This window comes from Spermophilus citellus, assembly GCF_964194105.1.
Source record: "Spermophilus citellus genome assembly, chromosome: 2".
In the NCBI taxonomy this organism is placed as follows: domain Eukaryota; kingdom Metazoa; phylum Chordata; class Mammalia; order Rodentia; family Sciuridae; genus Spermophilus; species Spermophilus citellus.
This window is the reverse complement of record NC_138183.1, coordinates 211,503,798-211,530,328: the sequence shown is the minus strand read 5'-3', so window position 1 is coordinate 211,530,328 and position 26,531 is coordinate 211,503,798. Positions and strand designations below refer to the sequence as shown.

Sequence of the window (26,531 nt, the reverse complement as noted above, 5' to 3'; positions counted from 1 at the left end):
TTGGTGTGATTTTATTATTATTATTATTATTCTTAATTTTTTTTAAATTTTTTTTTTAATGTTTATTTTTTTTTTTAGTTCTCGGTGGACACAACATCTTTGTTGGTATGTGGTGCTGAGGATCGAACCCGGGCCGCACGCATGCCAGGCGAGCGTGCTACTGCTTGAGCCACATCCCCAGCCCCTATTATTATTATTTTTTTGGTGGACACAACATCTTTGTGGTGCTGAAGATTGAACCCAGCGCCCCACGCATGCCAGGCGAGCGCGTTATTGCTTGAGCCATATCCCCAGCCCATTTTTATTAAGACCTGTTAGGACAGATAATAATAGTTTATCAATGTTTATCTATTTATTTAGCAATGCTGGGGACTGAACCCAGGACCTTGTGCATGGTAGTAGGCAAGTGCTCTACCACTGAGTTATATCCTCAGCCAACAATGTTAACTATTAATTCTATAACTGTACTGTGTTATTTAAAACAATGGCTTGGCTTTTTGGAAACATACATTGAAACACCTAGAAGTAAAGGGAGATTACATTGTTAATTTACTTTAAAAAATGGTGGGGGGGTGTCTAAAAACACTTTTTGCAACTTTCTGTAAATCTGAGATTATTTCAAAACAAAAAGTTTAAAAGGTCCCAATGTGGGATAAAATCCACAATAGGTCTATACTAGATGCCTTAGTGTCTTTGAAAACAGAAAAGTCAATTCCTCCCTGTACATGTCGAAGACTGCTTTACAGAAACAATAAAATCTGAGCTGATTCTTAAATAAACACTATTAGTTTCTACGGGGCAGAACCAAGTATTTGGGCATTCTAAGATGATATAAAGCATAAGGAAAAGCACAGGAAGCATGATGATGATGTGATCAAAAGAGTCTGGATATTTTAGAGTGACATAGAACTCAAGTTGTGTGTAGAGGGAGTGGAGACTGGCTGAAGATGGAATTGGAGAAGTGGGTTAGGGCCAAAGTACAAAGGATCTTTTAAAAGAATTATTAACATATTAATGGTACAAATTAATGGGATTCACTGTGATATTTTATTCATCCACCCTTTTACCCTCACTCCTTTCACACCCACTAGTGCCTAGTAATTACTCTTCTAATTTTTAATGAAAAGAATTTATAGTAATGTTGAGGAAAATACATAGTTTACCTAAACCAAATTGACAGAATCAAGAAATACTGAAAGAATTGATAGAACTTGCCAGTTAACTGTAAGTGTGAAGGGTGAGAAAAATGAAGACATAATGATCTCTATTTTACATATTCTGAGTTTGAGGTCATGTAGACTATCCAGAGAGTGAAGGTCAAAAGTAATTTGGCAATTTGGGCAATTTTCCTAATAAAACCGACCGAGTATGTGGAAATAAAAACTTAGCAATCACAAAATTCATTGTTTTTCATTACCTTCAGATGCTTCCTAAATATGCCACATACCTTTTCTCTACCTCCTTTTTTTAAAAAAAATTATTTTTCAGGAATAGGTCTCTAAACCCAATTAAAATATTAGTTATATACTTCAAGCTGGCTGTGCTCATAAATCGAGGAAGTATGGGAAATACACAATATAAGTTACCTACCTGAGTTAACTTGGGTGTGTAAGCTTCCATTTCTTGTCTAATACTTTGAAAAGAATTAATAATGTCCTGACTCGTTGCATACTGCAGTGACTGAATTGGAGTTGGACCATGATAATACCTGAAGATACCACAGAAGAAGAAACCAGTCATACATAGTAAAAGTATTCTATTTCTGTCTTTCAACCCCCCCCCGCCCCCCCCCGCCCCAGTCCCGGCCCCACCTTTTTGGGTAGCAGGGATTGAACTCAAGGGAACCCCGCCACTGAGCCACATCCTTAGCCCTATTTTGTATTTTAGTTAGAGACAGGGTCTCACTTTGGTTCCTCTTGCCTGAGCCTCCCAAATAGCTGGGATTATAGGTGTTTGCCACTGTACCAGGCAACAGAGTAAATTTAAAGACTAAAAAGATACTATACTTTAATGGTAATAAACTGACTTAAAAAAATCAATGCTATACTTGCAGAATATATTTTGCAGTGAATTATGCTATGTAACTATTCTACTTCAAGTTTATTAACCAGTGATCAAACTTACCTATCTGACTTCTTGAGGTTTAGTGCAATCGTTTTTATGGAATTATTTTTTCCCAAGTCTTCATATTCAATGGATTCTTGTAACTTTGCCTATAATTATTAACAAAGTCTTTTTTATTTTGTTAGTAAGTTTCTCTATTTTTTTTTTTCGGAGGGCGGTGTGGGGGGGGTTATCGGGAATTGCACTCAGGAGCACTCAACCACTGAGCCACATCCCCAGCCCTATTTTGTATTTTATTTAGAGACAGGGTCTCCGTGAGTTGCTTAGTAACTTGCTTTTGCTCAGGCTGGCTTTGAATTTTCGATCTTCTTGTCTCAGCCTCCTGAGCTACTAGGATTACAGGCTTGCGCCACTGTGTCCAGCAGTAACTTTCTCTTATACAAGTAATGAACATGACTGAAAAGATAAAACCGTGTGGAAGGTAAAAAAATGAAATCATCCAATATGAACTTTACTTCCTAGTGATTACTGTCTTATAAATGGTTGAACCAATTTCTGATCAATCAATTATAAAAAGTACCTATTTTCCTACACTCTGATGATACTAAGTATTCACTAAGTATTAAAAATTTTTAATTTTTGCCTATCTGGCATATGAAGGGGTGTCTTTTATCATGTTTCCCCCAAATGAATTATCTAGTCATACTTTGCAAGCTGAAAATAGCAAGCACTCTGCCACTGAGCCCCAGCCCAAACCCTAATGATTATTCTTTAAAATTTTATTCTTTAGTGCTGGGGATTGAACACAATAACTCATGCATGCTGTGCAAGCACTCTACCACTGACCTATTAATACTTTTAAAGTCAATTATGGTTGTATCAATCTCCACTGTATTGGATGTATTACAAATGTTAGGATGTTGTTACTGTCTCACTGTAACGAATATATCTAAATCTTTGCACACATCATTTCCTTAAAAAAAAAGTCCAGAGTGAAATTGAGAGCATAAAGTTTAAAAAATTTTACATACTGCTCGATTGCTCTCTCTCTTTTTGGTACCAGGGATTGAACCCAGGGGCACTTAACCACTAAGCCATATCCCCAGCACTTGTTTAAATTTTTACTTTGAAAAAATAAAACTTGCTTGGGGCCTTGCAAAATTTTTGAGGCTGGCTTTAAACATGTAATCCTTTTGCCTGTCTCCTAAGTTTCTGGGACTACAGACATGTGCCACTCTGCCTGGCACCCGATTGCTCCCTTAAGAAAGCTTTATATAATTTATTTTTATAATTGGGGCTTAAAAAACACAGAGAGAGTAGCTTAATGAAGTTGCAGAAAAGAAATAAGTAGCCAACTCTTTCCATAGTCCCCATACTCCCAAATGACTTCTTGAATATTTAATGAGAAGACATTTCCAGCTCTAAAATGCTAAGTTTAACAGGAAGGCCAATTCACTTTTTAAAATTTCAATTGTCTTTGTTGACTACTCTTTCCAGGTAAATAAAATAAATTGTACACATTAAATAGTGTATTTGTATTTATGGAAAGGGAATAAAACCTCAACAAAAATAGTAATAGATTTGACTCAAGGAAAAGTTGGCTAAAGAGCCAAAGCTGAGGAGCTTTAAAATGTTCCACACTCAAAGGCAAACAATGTCTTGATCAGAGAAAGTCATACGTAATAAGCAACACGAAGTACTCCTCCCAGATACTTTATATCGGGGAAATCCAATCCCTAAGTGGCCCGAATTTTTTGTCCGTACCCTTTTGACTGCTGGCTGAAAGCTGTCTGCATCTCCAGAATTTCGATCCATACTGCTTGGCTCACCATTTTGTTCATTTTGTGCTTCTCTTAAAACAAAGGGGAAAAACATTAATGTAAAAAAATATAAGTAGAAATGTCTACCACAAACTGGATATCCTGAGAAGCCCAGTAAGTGCACCTATGCAGGTATACTTAACTGTTTCCTGAGACCTGCTGCCAGAACCATGGCACTGTGATGGTTAAACCTCTTGATGATGGCAGCATTACTATTCTCCTTGATGGATTTAGAATTGGAAGTAGATGGCACAGAGGAAATGCCATAGCCCTATGAAAAACAATTTAGTATATTAAAAATCAAAATAAGATTCTGATCTCATCTAATAGGAAAAAGACAAGCTTATCGAAAAATGTGCTGGATTATAGAATAATGCATTCTCATGAATTTTAAATAGCCACAGGTAAACATTTAAAAATAAGTGACATTACACACATAAAAAATATCATTAACTCCTTTTAGCTTTTTACAAAACCCCCTCTTAATCTTCAACTCTGCATTTTTTTCTGAAGATGCTGGGGATGGAACCCAGACCCTCAATCCAGTTAGGAAAATGCTCTACCACTGAGCTATATCAAGAGCCTTTGTATTTTTTTAAAAAAGCAATTCTTGCTGGGCATGGTGGCATATGCCTGTAATCCCAGCAATTTGTGAAGCAGAGACAGGAGAATTGCAAGTTTGAGGTCAGCCTCATCAACTTAATAAGACTGTAAGCAACTTAGTGAGAACCTGTTTCAAAATACAAAATTAAAAGGGTCGGGGATGTGGCTCAGTGGCAAAGCACCCTTGGGTTTAATCCCTGGTACCCCTGTCCAAAAACACAAAAGATATATATTTTTTTCTTTTTTTGGGGGGATACTGGGAACTGAACTCAGGGGCACTTGGCCACTAAGCATCATCCCCAGCCCTATTTTGTATGTTATTTAGAGACAAGGTCTCAATGAGCTGCTTAATGCCTCGCTTTTGCTAAGGCTGGCTTCAAATTTGTGATCCTCCTGCCTCAGTCTCCCGAGCTGCTGGGATTACAGGCATGTACCAGCGTGTATGGCTTGAGAATTTTTGATATAGTTAAATAGTAAATGAAGTAACACAACAGAATGAGAGAAAAACACAGACTATGAAGTCAGACAGAAATTTAAATTCTGGCTTTATGGGCTGGGTTGTGGCTCAGTGGTAGAGCACTCGCCTAGCCCATGAAAGGCCCTAGGTTCGATCCTCAGCACCACATATGAATAAATAAAATAAAGCTATTGTGTCCAACTAAGATATTTGTATATATAAATAAAATTCTGGCTTTATTAATTTTCCCAGACATTATTCTAAGTAGGGTAATCAACTTTTCTAAGCTCTATAAAATGTGATATTGAAGAATTATAGAATATTTTCAAAAAATGATTGAATACATGTCACATGCTAGGTCTTGAAGATAATTAGACATCTGTTCTAAGGTCACTTGTTTAGTTAGACTTTCCCTAACTAAAGTAGCTCTCCACAAACCAGTCATTCCATCATATTGTCCTGTTTTCTCCCTTTCTTCCTTCCCTTCCCTTCTTTCTTAGTACTTCGGTCTGAAACCAGGGGTACTTTCCCACTGATCTTTATTCCTAGCAAAGGGGTCCTACCAAGTTGCTTAGGGCCTAAAATTCATGATTCTTCTGCTGAGTCACTGGGATTACAGGCACTGTGCCTGTTTTCTTCATAACATTTGTAATATTTTTTTTTTAAAAAATCTTATTTTCCGTCATACCTGCCAGTCACTCTTATCTTGGTAGACTGAATGTTCCATGAGGCTGACTTTATTTTTGTTTACTGGACTATCTCTAGCACATGGCATACATGAAGAATTTAGTAATTATTTGATAAACTAGTAAGACCATGTGCCACAGGAACTTAAATACTAGTTAGCAGGAAGTTGGGCTATAAGCAAGTATATGTGGGTAAGAGTTACCTATGAGAGAGGAAGTGGTTAACCTTATGGAGAAGAGCTTTGAAAAAAGCTTCAAGAAGCACCATAGGATAAACAGGTGCTTGCTACACAGACATGGGTGGTGGCAACATTTTGCGGAAACAAAGCCGCCTAAACAAAAATATAAGAGAAAAATAATACATATTGTGTCATGAGTTTATATGTAATTCAGTATAACTATAATGAAAGGTGAGTCAAGAATTGCTGAGACATAAGGCTAAGAAACGCATGCCCAGTGGGCTGAGGATATAGCTTAGTTGGTAGAGTGCTTGCCTCGCATGCACAAGACCCTGAGTTCAATCCCCTGCACTACAAAAAAGTCTGTTTAGGGACTGGTGGTGTAGCTCAGTGGCAGAACACATGCCTAGTATGCACAAAGCTCTGGGTTCCATACAAGCACTGCAAAAAAAAACTCCCAAAACAAACAAAAAACAAGAAATGCATGCCCAGTATGCACAAGGCCCTAAATTCAATCAACCCCCAACAATTAACAGGAAAAAGAAAAAAGTTCCAGAGAGATAATAGAAGGCTTCCTATGTGATTTCTGCATTGATTCAATAATTACTATGTTCTTCATATATGCCATTTGTGTCAGCTTTATGGAACATACTCTACTGAGAAAACGGCTAGTAGTTATCAAGAAAAACAAGATGCTTTTTGGAAGTAACAAATTAACAGGAATAAAACAGAGAAGGTAACATGATAGAATGAATTGGGGAGAGTTACTTTAGATAGGGTGACATTAGAACAGACGGGTAAAAAAATAGGGGAAGAGTAGGCAAAAAACCAGCAAGTGTAAAGGGTCCAGAGATGGAGAAAACTTGGTGTGGAACCAAAATGAGGTCATTGTATCTGGGACTTGAGTGAGTGGCAGAGGCCAAAGCTGAGGTAGAAGTAGATAGGGTCAAATGGGAGGACTGTGTGTGTGTGTGTGTGTGTGTGTGTGTGTGTAGGGATTAACTGGGAACTGAACCCAGAGGAACTCTACCACTGAATTTCACCCCTAGCACTTTATATTTCTTATTCTGGGTCTTTCTAAGTTATTAAGACTTGAGATCGTACTTCTTCAGCTTCTCAAGTTGCTGGGATTACAGGTGGGTGTCACTACGCCTGACTAGGAGTTCTGATTTTTATTCTAAGTTCAATAAGAAGCCATCGAAGAGTTTCACACCAGGAGAGCACCAAGATCTGATTTATACCTCTTCTTGCTAGAGGAGGATGGACTATATGGGCCAAAAATACAAATAAGAAGATCCAATAGAAAACTAAACAAGTAATCAAACCAGAGGACCTGCTGATGAACTGAATAGTTTGATGTAAACCAAGGGGAGGAATCAAAGACACTCCCAGGTTTTGTTTGTTTTGTTTTTTGGCCTGAGCAAATGTTAATAATGGTTTTTACTGGGATACAGAAAAGCCAGAAGAAATAAAGTTTATCGGGATGGGAATCACAAGTTCCATTTTGGACATGGTAAGCTAAGATATATGTAAAATATATAAGTGGAGGTATCAGGCAGGTAACTTTATATATATAAAGATTTTGGTGCTTTTCAGTTAGATCAGGGATATTTGGGATTTGTCATTATGTAATTAGTATTTAAAGCAATGAAACAGAATTTGTTCAGAAAGAGGCTTGATAATATCCTGTGATAGTTAAAACAATTATAAGTTGATAGAGGGGTTGGGGTTGTGGCTCAGCAGTAGAGTACTCGCCTAGGACATGTGAGGCCCTGGGTTCGATCCTCAGCACCACTTAAAAATAAATAAAATAAAGGTATTTAAAGGAAAAACAGAATCAATGATTGTTTCTATTAAAGAGACTGGTTAGGGGCTGGGGATATAGCTCAGCGGCAGAGTGCTTGCCTGGCATGAGTTCCTGAGTTCAAATCCCCAGTACCACAAAAAAAAAAAAAAATTGGTTATGCAAATGTTGAAATAGCCATACCAATACAACAGAATACTATGAGGGCATTTAAAAATGTAGATAATAATAAAAATAACACCTATTTCTTATTGAGCACTTACCACATACCAGTTCTATTAACTTTTACTGAGAGTGGGTAGATTCTGTAGATTGAACCCAGGGTTAAGCTTGTACTCTACCACTGAGCTACACTCTTAGCTCCTTCTTTTAACTCTTAAAATGATCCTATAAGGCCAGTACAATTAGTTTCATTTTATTGAAAAAAGTAAAAAACCAAAAATAATTGAATTCAGAAATGTTAAAAAATATCAGCATTAAGTTAAGTAGTTTGGTTTTAAAGCCTATGTTTTTTTTTAACAACTATGGTATTGACATGGATAATTAGAGAGGTAAAAAAGTTATAAAGTGCATGTACAAAATGCAATTATTTTTATTAACAATCTGCATCTTTAAAGCTCACTAAGCATTTTCTCAGGATGAATCAAAGAGGGATATGTTTGTAATATGCTGAAATTCACCAAGGAAATAACTGAGTTTGGAGAACTACTAAGAAAAATGACTGAATATCAAGGAAATGACTCACGTGAGCACCAAAGATTATTTTCTGTTAATGTGAAATCAGATTGTAGCACAAAATTTTAACACTGTTTTTCCTTAACTGGGTACATGTACTAAAATAAAGGGAAAAGTTAGAAAGGAGAAAATAAAAGGATGTGTGTCAGTATGTTTATGTAGTCAGCAGAAAATAAGGCAGAAGAATGATAAGAAAATGAAAAACAGAATTACAGGAATAACTGAAGAAGGCAAGTTCTTGGACCAGGGATGGAGACGGATGGAATTAACACTAGATCAGAAAGGAATAGTTTCTTTCTTTGTGAATGGACAAATCTGTACTTGGACTCATGATACTGAGGTAGGTAGCTTACACTTAATGGTCTAATTGCTGGAATAGATTACGGTGGGGTAAGGGACATCAGAATACTCAAGGCTAGGCAGATAGCAGGCAATCAATCAACAAACGTTTGTTATTAAATATCTTCCTGTCTACTAACATTTATCCACATTTCTTTAGATTAAATGTTAACTAGGGGCTGTAGCTCAGTGATACTGTGCTTGCCTATAGGGCTTGAGGCTCTGGGTTGGATCCTTAGCATCACAAAAACAAGTAAACACTGGAAGAAAAAAAAAAGTTAGCCACTAAGGTAGAATGCTGAACTTATCATATTAAGCCCTGATGATTACCTGGATAATTGCTCATGGGAAAGCTAAAAAATTGTTTCTAAAAAGTTTTAGCAACTCATACAGGGATTTCAGTTCTTCAAGGTAATTTTAAAGGCAAACAATACTACTGAAAAGCCCCCTGCCCCCTTTTTTAAAGGTGCTGAGGATCAAAAACCCAGGGTCTCAAGAGTGCTAAAAAATACTTTCAAAAACCATTTCAGATAACAGTATTTTCCTTCTTTTACAATATCATAAGTGGAATATCTATGGGAGGGAACATGGGAGGAATGGATAAACTTTAGATAGGGCGAAGGGGAGGGAAGGGGAGGGAGGGGGAAAGGGGGTAGGAAAGATGGTGGAATGAGTTAGACATTTACCCTAAGTACATGTATGAAGACATGAATGGTGTGAAAATACTTTGTGTACAATTAACTTGAAAAACTGTGCTCTATATGTGTACTATGAAATGAAGTGCATTCTGTCATCATGTATAACAAACTAGAATAAATAAATAATTTAATTAAAAAAATAAGTGGAATATCTACACTTATGCAATTTAAAAACTATGAAAATGTTAAGGTTAGGAAAATACTGCTTTCTAACTCCTTTTATTGTTTCTTACCTCATCTAATGGTTTATCTTCCAAAGCTGTTAAATCGAGTAGTGGGTTTTTCACTCCTAATGAAACCATTGTTTTTAAACCTAGAAAACAAATGAAATACAAAGTTCAAAGTTTACCCTTCAGATATTAAAAAAAACAAAAACAAAAAAACCACCATTCATAGTTCTAATAACTAGAGTGGAAAGCTAAATACTAGAATGTATCAGGGATAAACAGTTACCTTTTTCATCTATTTTGGCACATTCTGCAAAGAGATCCTTTGATCCTGTATTCAGCCGGTCCCTATGGAAATAATGAGACTGGAAAAAACGTGTCCAGAATTCCTTTTCTGTCATGCTATGGGGAACATTTTCTGCATATTTCATTTTTACTGTGGGGGGGGGGAAACCACAAGAAATAGTTACTAAATTTTCATTTCTTAAAACCTCTCAGATAATAGAAATACAGACTAAAAGCAAGAACTATAAAGTCCTTACTGCTATATATCATAATCTAATGACACATATGAAATATGATTTGAAGTTAGGTGAGGCACTATAAATCTTAACAAATTATTTAAAAACTTGCATTATGCACCAAGAAAATAAAGTCCTTAAGTTTTAGCAGAAAAACCAAGAACCTTGGAGTTTGACCTAAGTCTGCTTGTTTGTTTATTTATAAATGAGTGCTTTCAATCCAAGGTACTCTTGTTAGGTGATGAGAAAATACAAATTTCATTAACCACGGGACTATCAGCTCAGTTCACTAGAATTTTATAGTCTAGAGAATATAGTGTTTCAGAACAGTTTCTTCAGCCAGAATCTGAGTTCAAAATTCTAAGCCTGCCCCTTGTTGTGACTTTGTGCATATTACTTTTGCTCTCTCTGTTCCTTGTTTTTCTCATCTGTAAAATGAGGGTTATAACAGTATTCACTTCACATGGTATTTGTGATCAAACGAATATTGAAAAAAGTCCTAGTGTTTGGCAAATATTTAAAGTCTATGTAAATATGTTATCAGAAACAAAGATATAATTACATAACATCATGATAATTCTTTGAGGGCAGACAAAATACTAGGAAAGGAGAGAATAGATCTGCCTGAATAAGACAGGATTTTATAGAAGTGACAAGGAGGCAATCCATACATGGGCTGAATCCTGAGGGAGAAGCATTTCTTAAAGACTAAAGGGGCAGGGGTGGGGAAGTGAGAACAGTATATGGCTTAAAGAAACACTGTCTAATTAGGAGCATGACTAAAACTGTGGCTCTCATTCTTTGGGTACAATCATAAATCATTAGGATGCTTTCTGTATAGCAAATGATTTGTGAATTAGAAAGGTCACTCTGGATGATTTGAAGTAGTGGTGTGGAGGAATTCATTTATAGATGCCTCCGCAGCAAGTTATTTTATTTAGGTATTTTGAGGGCTAAAGTTTAAGAACCACTGATGGAAACAATGGCAATTATCATTACCAATGAATTAATAAATGCACATTAATGACTGAGCCCTTAGAATCTACCACATGTTGAGCAATGGGTAAAATATTTTATGTATTTTATTGCACTTGGTCAGGAATAAAGGAAGTTTCTTGTTTTTTCATTGATATAGATTTCATCCAAACAAATATTTTAACCATCTGAAGAACTAATTCTTCTTACCTGCTGGATAGGTCCTAAATATTGATTCGATGATATCAGAAGTTAAATTATATCTTAAACCATTACAACCATCTGTCTGGGGCCGGACATCAGCCTAAAACAAAGACCACATATATACACATAGGAATTTACATACATATTAGTTAGAACATCAGAGAATATGTCTAAGTACTGAACAGACACTACAGAAAGGTGGGAAACAGGCTTTCTAAATGACCTATAGACAAAGTAAGTCCTTTACTTCCACTTTTAGCATAGAGACAGGGCTCAAAAAAGCCAGACTTGTTTCTCATACTCCTAGTAACTTACAAAATCTGCATCCTTGAGAGCCTGTTATGGTCAAAAATTGCACTTGGTCAGGAATAAAGGAAGCTTGTTTGAGTGTCAAAAGGTAGAGAGCTGGCCGCGGCCTCTGCCTCCGTCTGCTGGGCGATTGCTGCCGTCGCCCCTCCACGCCCCGGGAGTGGCCGCCTCCGCCACCCACACTGCGCTGTGCGGGAGGCGGGATCCACAAGAAATAAACCATAATGAGTTTTGCAGAAAAGCCTGATGAAATCACGAAAGATGAGTGGATGGAAAAGCTCAACAACCTACACGTCCAGCGGGCGGACATGAATCGCCTCATCATGAACTACTTGGTAACTGAAGGCTTTAAGGAAGCAGCAGAGAAGTTTCGCATGGAATCTGGAATTGAACCCAGCGTGGATCTGGAAACTCTTGACGAGCAAATCAAGATTCGGGAGATGATTCTGAAGGGTCAGATTCAGGAGGCCATTGCATTGATCAACAGCCTCCATCCAGAACTCTTGGACACAAACCGGTACCTTTACTTTCATTTGCAGCAACAGCATCTAATTGAGCTGATCCGCCAGCGAGAGACTGAGGCGGCACTAGAGTTTGCCCAGACGCAGCTGGCAGAGCAGGGCGAGGAGAGAAGAGAGTGCCTCACAGAGATGGAGCAAACACTAGCCCTGTTGGCCTTCGATAGCCCTGAGGAATCACCCTTCGGAGACCTTCTCCACATGATGCAGAGGCAAAAGGTTTGGAGCGAAGTTAACCAAGCTGTTCTAGATTATGAAAATCGTGAGTCGACACCCAAGCTGGCAAAGTTACTGAAACTGCTACTGTGGGCTCAGAATGAGCTGGACCAGAAGAAAGTGAAGTATCCCAAAATGACAGACCTTAGCAAAGGGGTGATCAAGGAGCCCAAGTAGAGCCTGTGCAGGCCCATCGCGCCACCCCCCACAGGACTCGCCTTCCCTGGCACAGCTGAAAGGTTCCCACTGCAGTAGGAAGCTTTTCCCCCTGGTACTTTTTTGACTCAGCATCTTTCTTAAAAGGAAAACGGCTCTTTTAAATGTTGGAAGCCCCTCCGTGAAGGGTGCCATCTGGGAAGGCTGTCTGGCTGTGCACTGGTGTGTCCTGAGGACCTCAGCGCCTCGTGTCCCTGTCAGGGTGCTCTTGTGCCTGGCTGCCATCGGGGCTGGGTTCCTAGGGCTGCTGGGTCGACCCGGCCTCCCTTCGAGGGGCATGAAGAGCACCCGTCACTCTTGCTTTCTGCTGGCTTGTAGGCAGACAATGCCTTTCTTAATTTTCCTAAGTCTTGTCAGGCCTTCATCTTCAAGTTTTTCCTCACCCATGTTTTTCATTTTTTTTTTTCCTTCTCTAGGAAACAATATATAAATTTGTAAATCCTAATTCAAAGATGACTTTCGTGTGAGGGTATTGAGTTGGATTTGTTTTTCTCTTTTAGTCTGGGTTATGTGACTTTCGGGGAGATGTGTGTAAGGGGTGGAGCTGTGTGCATTTTAATTTTTTATATATATATATTTTGGTGCTGTATGTGATGAGAGACGAATCAGTGAACCATCTCTTGTAGGCAGTTTTGTTGAAAATAAAGGTTTCTCTTTGATTTCAAAAAAAAAAAAAAAAGGTAGAGAGCTAGTGTACAGATGCCCAAACCACTAAAAACTCTGGTTATGAATTAAACACAAATTAACTAACTGGTTTCTTTAGGAAAGGCTTTATAAATTCAAGTTACTACTGAGCAACCAGAAAGATACCAAACATACAACGGCATTCAACTTTTTTTTTTTTAATATTTTTTATTCTTTAGTTTTTCAGCAGACACAACATCTTTATTTTTTGTATGTGGTGCTGAGGATCGAACCCACTGCTGCGCGCATGGCAGGCGAGAGCGCTACCACTTGAACCACATCCCCAGCCCTGGCATTCAACTTTTTGAATGTATAAATATGGTTCTAGTTCCTCTAGAGTTCAGAATCTTATTCCCTAATTCCACAGGTAAGGTATTCCCAATTTTCTACTAGATTTGTTTTATAAATCTTTTTCTTTTTAATATATTTTTACTTGTCAATGGACTTTATTTATATGTGGTACTGAGAATCGAACCCAGTGCCTCACACATGCTAGGCAAGCACTCTACCACTGAGCCACAACCCCAGTCCTTATAAACCTTTTTCTATAATGATATCATTATACATTTAACTTTGTATTATAAGTTAAAATACAGCAATCACTTAAAAAAGGTACCAGAAAGCCCTAAATTTAAAAATATTAGTCCAATTTCTCTCTTTTCTTCTTCTTTTGGTGGTGCAAAGAATTGAACCCAGGGCCTCACACATGCTAGGGAAGTACTCTACTATTAGGTTATACACTGGGTCCAGTATTAGTACAATTTCTAACAATCACTTTCAAAGTTCATTTGACTTCCACTAGGCTAGGGTCAAGTCCCCAAACCAAGGAAATGTAACTGCAAAGAAATATAGAGGGAAATATAGGGGCTGTGGTTATAGCTCAGTGGTGGAGTGCTTGCCTAGCACGGGTGAGGTACAATCCTTAGCACCACATAAAAATAAATAAATGAAATAAAGATATGAAAAAAGAAAACACACACATTGGAATTTTCACTACTTTTCTTTCAGAAATTTAGAAGGTTCACATACCAGAAATGCTGCAGAAATGCCAACATCTTGCTTGTGATTGGATGTGGAAAAACTATCTGTTGCATTCACATTTAAACGATTGGCCCAGAATTCTTCAGCACTGATAACTTGACTTACAACAAGGTCTTTATAAAGCTGAAACAAAACAGGATCTTCTTGCAGCATCCTGGTGATAGAATATATTAAACATAATTAACTTCTAGAATAAAACAGCATTTAAGTAACATTTTTAAAAGACTTTGTGGCACAAAAGATTGAAATAACTTTTATTTTGTGATGACCGAGCAGCAGAGATCATTTAGTTCATTTTTTAAGCAATTAAGAGCAAAACAATTTTTGGAGAAATAAAGGAAGAAACAAAGACTAAACTCTTTAAGGGATTTGGCCTTATTCATCTTTATAACCTTGTTAATACAATAATATAATCACTATGTATGTATTTGTTTACTGAATTCTTTTTCATACAGAAAGGTGAATGGGAAATAGCAGAGGTATGCTTGAGATTTTTTAGCAACTTATCTTTCATTGTGACAAGTACTGGGAGCTGGGAAACTGAGCACCTGACAGATGACTGGTGATGAAATTCTCATTATTACACATTTCTAATGGTTCAGTTCATTCTCTGAAAGAACTGGGAAAAGAAATTAAGGAACCCTAGTACTTTCTAATCTCAGTTCTGCTCTTAATCAGACATTAGGCTTGATGTAGTTAATTAACTTCTGGGTTTGCATACTCTCATTTCCCCAAAGTTACAGAGCAAGTAAAATGCTAAAACTGAGAACTAAAAATAGAGGTAAAGATAACAGCACAAGCGGGGAGAAATAACAAAGCTATTACCATCCTAGAAGACTAGAATCTACTATCTCTTTAAAAGCTAAAGCTTTGGTCCTTCACCTGTTTTTCTCTTCCAGTTCTTTATTTGCTTTCCTCTTGAATTTGGGCAGTAGTTGCTGAAGAAGGTCCTTTACTGCATCTCGCTCTTTCACTGCTGTGCTTTCATTGGAAAAATGGAAGTTAGTTGTGTCCCCTGCATGTAGGACCAGCTGAAGCTGAATTTTAGCTTTTCCTTCTGGACTGATTTTCTGGCCTAAAAAGAAGCATGAAGCTAATTAGATGAGACTACTCACCCACATGGGGTAAACTGCTATATACTAAGTTACCTTTCCTGCCAAGAAGACTGAGGATCCCTTTAGGATTTAGCTGCTTTGTTCCAATCTGAAGACTTCTGCAGAAATGCACTATTCTTCTCATGTAACTGCAGTATGAATCAACATTTCACTACTAACACTACTTCTCTCTTTGGTATTCTTTTGGTATCAGACTTCTCATTCACTTCACCTCCACTTCCAGATACCAATGCTTCCATTTAACTAGGGCAAACCTAAATCTTTAAGCTTTCTAACCATGGCTGGAGTTATAGCTCAGTGGTGAGAACATGTGCAAGGCCCTAGGGAGAAGCAAAACATCGCAAAGTAAAATAAAAACAATTTTAAAAAATTCAAAGCTTTGTAATCAGCTAATCAGGAGTCCTGAAACTACTTTAAACCACTGCCTCAAATCAACATTAAGGGCTGTGGCTGTAGCTCAATGGCAAAGCACTTGCCTAGCAAGCACAAGACACTGGGTTCGAACCTTAACACTGCATTAAAAAAAAATAAATAAAAATAAGAAAAAAAATCAATATTAGCAAAAATGACTTATCACTAAAAAAAAAAAAAGAAAAAAAAAAAACCAACCCTGCTTAACAAATCCAAGGTTTGCTTATTAACTGCAAAGGAAAATATATGATGTTGCCTCTGAAAAATATGCTGTCACCACTTTAAGTGATCAAAAAAGGACAGGGCTGGGGTTGTGGCTTAGTGGTAGAGCACTTGATTAGCATGTGTGAGGCACTGGGTTTAATCCTTAACACCATATTTAAAAAAAAAAAAAAGGTATTGTGTTCATCTACAAATATTTTTTAAAAAAGGCAGGATTACCTGATACTGTGTGCTTTTTTTTGGAACTGGGGATTGAACTCAGGGGCACTAGACCACGAGCAACATCCCCAGCCCTATTTTGTATTTTATTTAGAGACAGGATCTCACTGAGCTGTTTAGCACCTCACTTTTGCAGAGGCTGGCTTTGAACTCACAATCCTCCTGCCTCAGCCTCCTATTATAGGCGTGTGCCACAGTGCCCAGCTTACTATGTGCTTTTTGAGATGATAGAATAAGAAGTAAACAGGACCACATAAGTATTATTTTTGCCCAAAATGTTTAACCGGAATATGAACAAGATACTATATTTGACTTTCAGTTCATAAGAAATACAAAGGGCTGGGGGAGTGCTTGTCTAGTGTGTACAAGGCTCCAGGGTTTGATCCCCATCACCAAGCAAAACAACAAACCACAGAAATAAATGATTCAGGACATGTGATACTCTACAACACTATCTCTGAAAGAGGTAAAGACCACAACTACATGTACTTAGACTGGGTCCTGGTTTAAAAAAAAAAAAAAATCACAGCAATGAAAGACAATATTGGGGAGGAAGGGCTGGGGTTATGGATCCAATGGTAGAGCACTTTTCTAGCATGTGTGAGGTGCTGGGTTCAATCCTCAGCACTACATACGTATAAATAAATAAAATAAAGGTATTGTATCCATCTACAACTAAAAATTTTTTAAAAAAGGACATTATTGGGACAACTAAGAATTTTAACAATGGTCGGGATATTTATTATATGTTCTTGGTAAGATAATGATATAAGCAAAAAGTATACTCACAAGTAATAAAATGAATATGGCAAAATACAACTGAAGTATATATATGGGATTCATTACATAGGTTTTCTTTATACTATTTGAATTTTTCTGTAAGTTTAAGATTTTTAAAATTAAAAACCAGGGCTGGGAGTGCCAAAATATACCTTGAAGGAGAATTGTGTTTTTAAAGAGCAGCCTTCATTGGGAATAGCATTCCTTCTCTCTTTCATAGGGGAAGGGACAGAAGATTTTGTCCCATTAAGTTGGTGACTCATGATAGTGTGACATACTGCCTAGAAAGCTCATTTTAGGCTATATAGAACTCTAAATAAACAGAAACTTTAACTTTAAAGATGATGGTTCCAGACCAAGAGTTTAAATGCAGCAATGAGAAGCAATTTACAAAGTAAGCCAGCATGTTCTATTATCCCTTTCCTCAAAAACAATTACTTCTTCCCAGGAAACTTAGTCACTGCTTTACCACTGGTCAATTTTAGCACCTATCTCTGAGAGTCTATATTTTAAAGTCGTTTTTTTGTTTTTGTTTTTTTAAATGAGGCAACTTTTTTTTTATGTCTTTATTTTTATGTGGTACTGAGGATTGGACCCAGGGCCTCACATGTGCAAGGCAAATGCTCCACCACTGTGCCACAACCCCCAGCCCTTTTATAAAGTTTTTGAACTAACAAACTAACTTCAGTTCTTTTTTCTTTTTTGTGGTGCTGGGGATTGAAGCCAGGGCCTTCTGCTTGCAAAGCAAGCCCTCTACCAACTGAGCTGTATCTCCAGTCCCTAACTTCAGTTTTGATAAGAATTACTGCTAATTTTTACTTGTGTAGTTTATTATGTAGTTTATTATTAATACTTTTCATTGACTTCTTTCAGAAGTAGACATTCTTTCAAATATTCAACTGAAAATGAAATCTGTTCTAGTACAGATCTAGATTTGGGTAAGCACTCCCCTCCTTCATAACTTATAATCGTGAAGAAATGGGAGAATGGTATATTCTTTAGGGTATTACAATGAATGTGTTTTTCACACACAATAGGGTTTGCTTCCCATTTACAAGAAATGCTAATACAGGCAGATCTTAGTTTATAAGTCTATTGTATAAATGTTAGTTTGCAATACTTTTTAGGAAACGTGGTAGTTTTCCAGAGAAATAGTTTTAAGAGAAGGTATTCTTATCAGGATAGTTGACAAAAAACCCCATACAACTTGGGCAGTACTGTGTGATGAATCTTAAAAAAACAATATTTCCTTTTGAAAATTAAGTTATTCTAATGGAGAAAGTTAGGGATTTTGGTCATTTCCAGCAGGTAAATCCTTGGGTTAGGGAAACTGTTTATATACAAAGACATTTGTAAACTGAGCACCTGCAAATTGAGAGTTGTCTGGATTTGGAGATATTGTGCTGCTGGAAATCTATACAGGATTTTACCTAGAAGAATCTTTTTTTTTGGTGTGTGTACATGTGCGTACGTGTGTGTGTACGTGTGTGTGTGTCTCTCTCTCTCCTGGGGACTGAACTCATAGCCTGGTGAATGCAAGGCAAGCACTCTACCAACTGAGCTGTTATCTCTAGTCTTAGAAGAATCTTATGTTCAGGGAAATAAATGAATCCATATTAATAGTTTGAGTGAAAGTACCACAATTGGTAGAGGGTTGTTTGTCCACCTTCTCTTTCGTTTTTCTTACTTAAGATCTTGAGTAGAAATCCTTTCCAGAATAAGTTCTAAACTCCAGGATTCACTTGTTTTTTTTTTTTTTTTTTAAGTTGTAGATGGACACAATACCTTTATTTTATTTATTTTTATGTGGTGCTGAGGATCGAACCCAGTGCTTCACACTCAAATGCTCTACCACTGAGCCACAACTCCAGCCCACCATTTGGTGCTTTTAAACCCAATTTTTATTAAACCACAAAGTACCATGACTTCTAGGTAAAAAAATTCCGAGTTAATCTTATTAATTCGGAAAGAGAAGTTGTTTTGACGTTAGTTTTCAAAGTTGAAAATTATAAAGAAAATAAAAGATGAGCATGGTGATCCCCACCTATAGTTGCTGAGGTAGAAGGATTGCAACTTTGTTTAAAAAAAAAAAAAAACAACAACAAAAAAAGAGAGAGAATAATTTTTTTTTTAATATTTATTTTTTAGTTTTCGGCGGACACAACATCTTTGTATGTGGTGCTGAGGATCGAACCCGGGTCGCACGCATGCCAGGCGAGCGCGCCACCACTTGAGCCACATCCCCAGCCCCAGGATTGCAACTTTGCAGAACACTATCTCAAAGTTTTAAAAAAGGGCCAGGGATATGATTCAGTGGTAGAGTTGTTCTGGAAAAATTAGCAGAACTCTGTCTCAAAATAAAAATAAATTAAAAAAATTATGCTCTCGGGCTGAGGTAGCATGCACCAGGCCCTGGGTTTGATCCCCAGCATCCACCACCACCACCACCACAAACAAACAAACAAACGAACAAAAAAAAAAAGCTCTGTATCTCCCATTTTGTTCAGTATAAAGTTGAATGTATCTTCCCAAGAAAAGATGGCCACATAACTAAAGGTTAATTAGATAATTTGCCTAAATGGTGCAAGTCTATTATACGACAACCTATCATCCATCATCTGTTAATTTTTAAAATCTATGAACAATTTGAAACAGTTAATCTTTGGCAGGGATGTGTTCTACCTACACAATTTCAAAAAGATATTGGTGCACAGTTCTACACTGTGGAAGTACTTGCAACAACAAAATTCTGGAAACTTCATTCATAACTGTCCTTCAACAGAGAAGAGTTAAATACACAACTACACACACATCCAGTGTAGTGTTACACAATTCTTAAGAGTATGTATAAATCTTCACATGAAGCAGATTTATATCTGTATGTCAATCTGTTAACAGTGAAAAGATCAGGTTATAAAATAGTATATATTCACTGATCCTGTTTTGCAATTTCTTTTTTTTTAAAATTTATTTTTTAGTCTCAGGTAGACACAATATCTTTATTTTATTTTTATGTGGGTCAAACCTAGTGCCTCACACATGCTAGGCGAGCACTCTACCTATGAGCACTCTACCCAGCCTGCATTTTGTAATTTCTACATGATTTTTTGATATAAAATTCAAAACCCACAAAGATTTATAAACAATATTTCTATAAAGTTACTAGCAAATGTATCATACATATGTATTAAACCTTAGTATAGCTGACTTACATTTAATATCTGCATACATATGGCTGATCGTAAATCTATCTTTGCCTTCTGGCGCCCAAGCAATTCTTTCTGCCATGAGGTATAGAGCTCCATCCTGCTTCTTTTGACGCACCTTCTTCACGATCAACAAAACTTCTTCAGATGAAGTTGCCATGATGGCTATCAGGTGCTAAAAGAGGAAAAAAGGTAATGAAAAAAAAAATTTCACACATCAATTGGGAAGGGTTTGTTGACTAGAAAGTCCCTTCAAAATATAGTATCTAAACTGTAAGAAAATAATGAGGAGGGGAAAAAAAAGGCTCTTCCAAGTTGAACATAAAGTTGCCTTGCATTATTTCCTCTACAAATTTCTCCCTGCTCATCATACCACCTGTGTAAATTTTTCAAACCATTTACACATACACCAATGAAAGTAATTTTCAATTTATTTTTTATTTTCCTCTGGAATATTCTTAAACCATAAACATATAATTTTACTACAAATATGTGGTCTTATATATATATAATATATATTTAGAACAGTAGAAATTTAGAATTATGCAGGACCCTCTTGGATATTTAGAACAAAGTTGTTTCAACTGAAACAGCTAGGTCACTAAATCTGTGTGGCCTTCCCAGAAATACTCCCAGATGAAACCACATAAAAGAGTTTCCTGATTCCTGGTCTAAGATTCTTCTGTATATATAGCTAAGAAACATTAATATTTAAAACTTCACATGCTAGTTTTCTCTTATCAATCAAATGTCTTTAACTATTTCTTGATTCATTTGTGTATTGGTAATCAGCTATATAGAAAACTACCTGAGCACCTTTCTTCTGGGAATATTAAATGCTTCCCCAAATCCTTGAGACTTAGTGTAGTTATTTGGAATACAAACTGACAACAACTTAGAGGTTGTCTGGGCTCAAGGAAAGATACCAAACTAATAGTTATCTGCCATAGTTTAGGATAGGGAAAATTATGGCACAATGCTACATGTATGCCATTTCTTGTGAAGTTATGCCTTTAGTTTTCATTCACAAAGGAATGGTTTAATTTTTTTTTAATTTATTTTTTCAGGCACAGTTTAAAGTATAATTTTGGTGAAATCAGTTTATCTAGGTATTATAAAAATTTGTCCTGGAATGTAGCTCAGTGGTAAAGTACTTACTTGGCACATGTAGGGACCTGTGTTTGCTTCCCAACACCAAAAAAAGTGAGATCTGATTTCTAATTTTTCTTAAGTTGATTATCTGAATTGTAAGTAGTCATCTCTCCCTTTTATAGGCTTTTGTGTGTGTTTACATGGTGGGGGGTTGCTGGGGAGTGAACCCAGGGCCTTGCGCAAACCAGGCAGGCACTCTATTACCGAGTTACATTCCTAGCCTCAGGTTCCTTTGTATAAGAGGAGGGTTCTACTGTGTTATCCAGGTTGGTCTCAACCACCTGAATTCAAGCGGCATTTCCATCTAGCCTTCCAAGTGCTTACTACAAGCATGAACTGTCTTCTAGGTGGGAAAAGGGTGAAGGGTGAATATATTTATTTAGGAAATCTGTACTGAGCCGAAGAGCCTATAAGTTGTCCAAAGATGAATGAAAGTCAACAGCAAGATTTGTTTTCAAAGAGCTTCTAGCCCAGTGAGCAAAATGTGTGTATGTGTGCTATCTGTTTGTAATACAAATTAGAATGTGTCAAGTCCCAAAAGGGACACAAAAAACATTTTGAGTTAGGATTCAGGCAATTTTTTTTTACTTGGGAAGCCCTGGTTTGGCATACAACTTTTTAAAAAATTGAGGTCTAATTAACAAACAAACAAAATATATAGCTTTTTCGGTGTTCTGTTTGATGTGTTTTGCCCACTGCATACACCCATGTACAAATATCCCAAAGGAGAGACAGAATATCTCCATCATCCCCGAAAAGTTCCCTCATATATTCTCTAGTTAATTCTGTTTTTGTTACTCTCCAGCCACTATTTTCTGATTTCTATCACCTATTATTAGTTTTTGTACCAGGAATCTTACATATGTACTTTTATGTTTCTGGATTTTCATCATTTTGAAATTCACCATACTGTTGCATGTATCAGTAGTTTCTTTGTTATACAAAAATAGTTATAAACTGGATCCTTTGGGGGGGGCAGTACTGGGTGCTGAACTCAAGGGTGCTTTACTGCTGAGCTATATCCCCAACTCTTTTTAATTAAAAACAATTTTTTTTCATTATAAATGGACACAGTACCTTTATTTTTTAAATTTATTTTTATATAACGTGGAGGATCGAATCCAGTGCCTCACACGTGCTAGGCAAGTGCTCTACCGCTGAGCTATATCCCCAGTCCCTCTTTTAATTCATTTTTTATTTTTTTAGTTGTAGGTGGACACAATATCTTAATTTTTATTTATATATGATGCTAAGGATTGAGCCTTATGCCAGGTGAGCGCTCTACCACTGAGTTACAACCCCAGTACCCCCTCTTTTAATTTTTTAAGACAGGTTCTTGTTAAGTTGCCGAGGTTGGCCTTGCCTTGAGTAACTGGGATTACAGGCATGTGCCACCATGTTAGGCATAAATTTGGTCTTGAAGAGAGGATTTTGATGAAGAAAGTAGAGGGTAAATGGCATTGCAAACAAAGGGAATGGTTTGAACAAAGGCGTGAAACTCTCTAAGAATGGTAAAGAATCTGGATGCCATATGATAATCATGTCGGAGGTCAGTGGGATATGAGGTCAGACGATTAAAACGGAAGCAGAGTGGAGAATGCCACTCTATGTTCTAAGCAATAAAAACCCTCTAAATATCTAAATACTTTTGAGTGATCTGTATTTTTGAAAATTAATCTCTAGGTAGCATTATAGAGACTAGAGAGAGATCAGAACAGGTCTCTGAACCAGGCTGGGGCAGTGAAACTGGAGAGGAAGGGATCAAGGACAACCAAGGAAGCAGATCAATAGACATTATAAGTACTGAAAGAAGTGTCACAATTGCTCACTAATGCCCCATTTCTAACTCTTAATGACATGAGGACAAGGTGCCATTTACAGAAATAAATGAAAAGGAAGGGCAGGTTTGAAAGTGAACACAAGGAATTCAGTTTTGGATATGGAGAGTGTCAGGCAATGTTGAATCATATAGGTGGAGATAGTCTGCATCATGTGAGCATTTGTAATTTGTTAGACTGAAGCCTAATTAGATAATTGCTTTTATCAAATTCAAAAATGAAAAGGAATTTTAAAAAACTCCACAAACCCCAAGCCCTAACATCAATTTTCTTCATTTTAAATTGCATTGATATTAACTGTATCACTACGCCAGATATTATAAAGTAAATCCAAGTTAATGATTTTGTGTTTTTCATTTGCCACTGAAAATATTTCCCCATGTTGTTCTACAATCTCCAGTTTTGATATGTATACACTAAATATAACAAAGAGTTAAAATTCTTACTACACAATACCCTATTTTAACTGACTAACCTTTTGATGTTCTCCTAAGATTTTGATTAAAGGTTAGTTGCTCAAAAAGTTCAAAAGCCTCTATTTTAGGACTACTTAATTACATGAAAAGATATAAAGCATGTTTTATTATTATATTTTAAAAATCATATTATTATATGAAAAAATTATCTAAAACTTATTGAAGACTAAGTTCTTTTCAGGTACTATCTCATTCAATCCATATTTAATAATCCTATGAAGAAGGTCCTAAAATTAGTTCCATTTTGTAGATAAGGAAACTGGGGTCTGAGAAATCAATACACTTTCCCAAATTATCAAGAAAGTAGAACTGGGGTCAGACCTGAATCAGGCTGACCTCAAAGAGATTCATTATGCTATTATTCAAATATACATAACTAGAAAGATAGACACCAGTCTAATAACAGTTATTTATGAGTGACAGAAACATAAATGATTTAAATGTTCTTTGTGTTTTCTGGATAATCTACAATAAATAAGTATTTAGTAATGAGAAAAGTAGTTAATGTCTTCCTGAAATGTATTTCCTATCAAATCATATGTTTACAAGTAAAGTGTGGGTAAGAATTAAAAGTAACCCCTATTTTCAATTTCTATAATATGTATAAATTTAAAATTTTAATTTATAAAATTTTACATTTAGGGAATTGTTAAATATTTTTATATCAATCTCCTAATACACATAATAAACAGACAATTAATCTTAAAAGGCCCACTCTGGGGGCTGGGATTATGGCTCAGTGGTAGAGTGCTTGCCTAGAACGTGTGAGGCACTGGGTTCGATCCTCAGTACCTCAAAAATAAATAAAATAAAAGTATTGTGTCCATAAAAAAGAAAAAGAAAACAGCCCATCCTTAAATTGTAAAACTATACTGTATGCTATACAAATAACATTTTAGGAAACATGAGTTAAAATCTGAGAAAGATGGGAGAGGAGAGTTGGTGGAGGTTACCACATAATTATTAAATAATTTAAAGCACATCAGTAATTAGAAGAAAAAACAGTGAACAGGGGTAGCTGATAGAGCAAGTCCCCAATTAACTAGGCTTACAGACACAAATGCAAAGTGTTAGCTTTGGAAAAGAACAGAAAATTTCCAAGTTGAGAAGATGAGAAAGTAAGTAGGTAAAGACAGAGAAACTGTAAAGTGAAGAATTCATGGGACTGTATAAATTGATTTTGAATCAGCTACTTTAAATTAACCAGGAAAAACATAACCTCTTATATAACATAACATGTGAAACCTATTGAAATTCATCTGGGGGAGGGCTGGGAATGCAGCTAATTTGTAGACTGTGTGTGCCCGGCATGCATGAAGCCCTGGGGTTCCAATGCCCAGCACCACCACCAGGGAAAAAAAAAAAAAAAAAAAAAAAAAAAAAAGGTGGGACCTTAAAAAAAAAAAAAAAAAATCAGAGACAAATTATTGAATCTGGGCACAATGGTCAATTGTCTCAGTTAATTTGCTTGGCAAGTTTCCCCGATCATCTGTAGTGTTTCTGTTAATTGTTCAAGAACAAATGTACCAATTTTAGGAGGGTTAATAGAATGAACCTCTGAGGTTATTCTAAATGGCTTCAGTGATTTTCGGATTTTTCTTGAGGGAGATTCCTTGGGAGGCAAACAGGTCTTCCCAGTAGAACTCAATAAGAGCCACAAAATATTCTGTTTATGAGAAATATTGCTGTAGGCTATATTTAAACAAGTCTGGTCAATGAAGATCTAGCTTTACTTAAAAGATTACTTTGTGATAATACTGTCGTAACTTTTTTTTCATATTTATTTTTTAGTTGGACACAACAGTTTTATTTTGTTTATTTTTATGTGGTGCTGAGGCTCGAACCCAGGGCCTTGAATTTGCTAGGCAAATGCTTCACTGCTGAGCCACAACCCCAGCCCTATCATAACTTTTTTTATACCAAGACCTTCTCAAAAAAGTATTGATATGCAGTTAAAAATTTATTTGCCTGAAGCTACATTTTCCCATTAACTGGCTAACTTTTATGCATATTTTTCAGTCTAGTACTCTAAACTTCAAAATCATAGCTTTTGCCTAGCATATGTTGGGCTCTGGATTGAACCCCCAGCAACACCAAAACCAAAACCAAACACCAACAAACCCCCAAATTATTAGCTAACATTTGCTATTTCCCCATAGCACTTATTACATTTTTTTCTTCCCAATGTTGGAAGTCAAACTAGGGGCCTAATGCATACTAGGTAAGCCATCTACCACTGAGCTACAGCCTCAGTCCCTGTAATTCTTTTTTCTGTAATTCTTTAAATTCTTCAAATTCGACAAACTGCAAACTTAATAAAGGAAGGCAGAGGCCACTTGTGTTCATAGTATAGCACCAAGCAGCCTAGTATTTGGCTCCTAGGAAGAATCCAACAAATATCTGTGATATCTCTATAAGATCTTTGTTCTTAAAAGAATCCAGTCTCAGCAAGACACAAGAAATCTTTGCACATAAATCCTAGGCTCAACTCCAGGAAGCACTAGAGCTCTCAATTCACATATCAGAGCACCATTTCTCACACAGATTCCATCAACTGGATCCTGCCCTCTAAGGAAACAGGGATAGCAAGAATTTAAAATGGTTGAGCAGAAATCTTTTAATTACTGCATCTATGCATTTCCATCACCTACATTCAGAGATAAATGGAGGAGAAAAAAGACAACACGTAAAATATAAACTCCTATCACCCTTATCCTTTCAGATAGGAGAATTGCCAGAGAAAGCTGCTTTATCTACCAACATAAAAGACAGGAGATCTGGAATACTATTTGTATCAAGCAATCAAAAAATGTTTTAATAATTCAACAATACAGGGAATAACAACTTATAAGTATGTCAAAAGTAACCAAAATGTA

At 36.5% G+C, this 26,531-nt stretch overlaps 2 protein-coding genes across 2 annotated transcripts in view; one reads left to right on the top strand and one right to left on the bottom strand.

The window, feature by feature from the left end:
* GTF2H1 (general transcription factor IIH subunit 1) overlaps positions 1–26,531 on the bottom strand; it is a 38,687-nt gene that overhangs the window by 9,258 nt on the left and 2,898 nt on the right. Inside the window, exons 2-11 of the mRNA XM_081279069.1 lie at positions 20,196–20,364; positions 15,119–15,311; positions 14,225–14,390; positions 11,259–11,352; positions 9,839–9,988; positions 9,619–9,698; positions 4,028–4,155; positions 3,829–3,916; positions 2,125–2,213; positions 1,591–1,708 (exon numbers count right to left, since the gene is read on the bottom strand). Of these exons, the coding sequence (XP_081135195.1) occupies positions 1,591–1,708; positions 2,125–2,213; positions 3,829–3,916; positions 4,028–4,155; positions 9,619–9,698; positions 9,839–9,988; positions 11,259–11,352; positions 14,225–14,390; positions 15,119–15,311; positions 20,196–20,349 (1,260 nt within the window). The 5' untranslated portion in view covers positions 20,350–20,364. The remainder of the gene's footprint in view (positions 1–1,590; positions 1,709–2,124; positions 2,214–3,828; positions 3,917–4,027; positions 4,156–9,618; positions 9,699–9,838; positions 9,989–11,258; positions 11,353–14,224; positions 14,391–15,118; positions 15,312–20,195; positions 20,365–26,531) is intronic.
* On the top strand, positions 11,739–12,601 carry LOC308641287 (glucose-induced degradation protein 8 homolog). The gene has a single exon (XM_081279756.1). It carries the CDS (start codon positions 11,786–11,788, stop codon positions 12,470–12,472), a length of 687 nt encoding a protein of 228 aa, XP_081135882.1. The 5' UTR covers positions 11,739–11,785; the 3' UTR covers positions 12,473–12,601.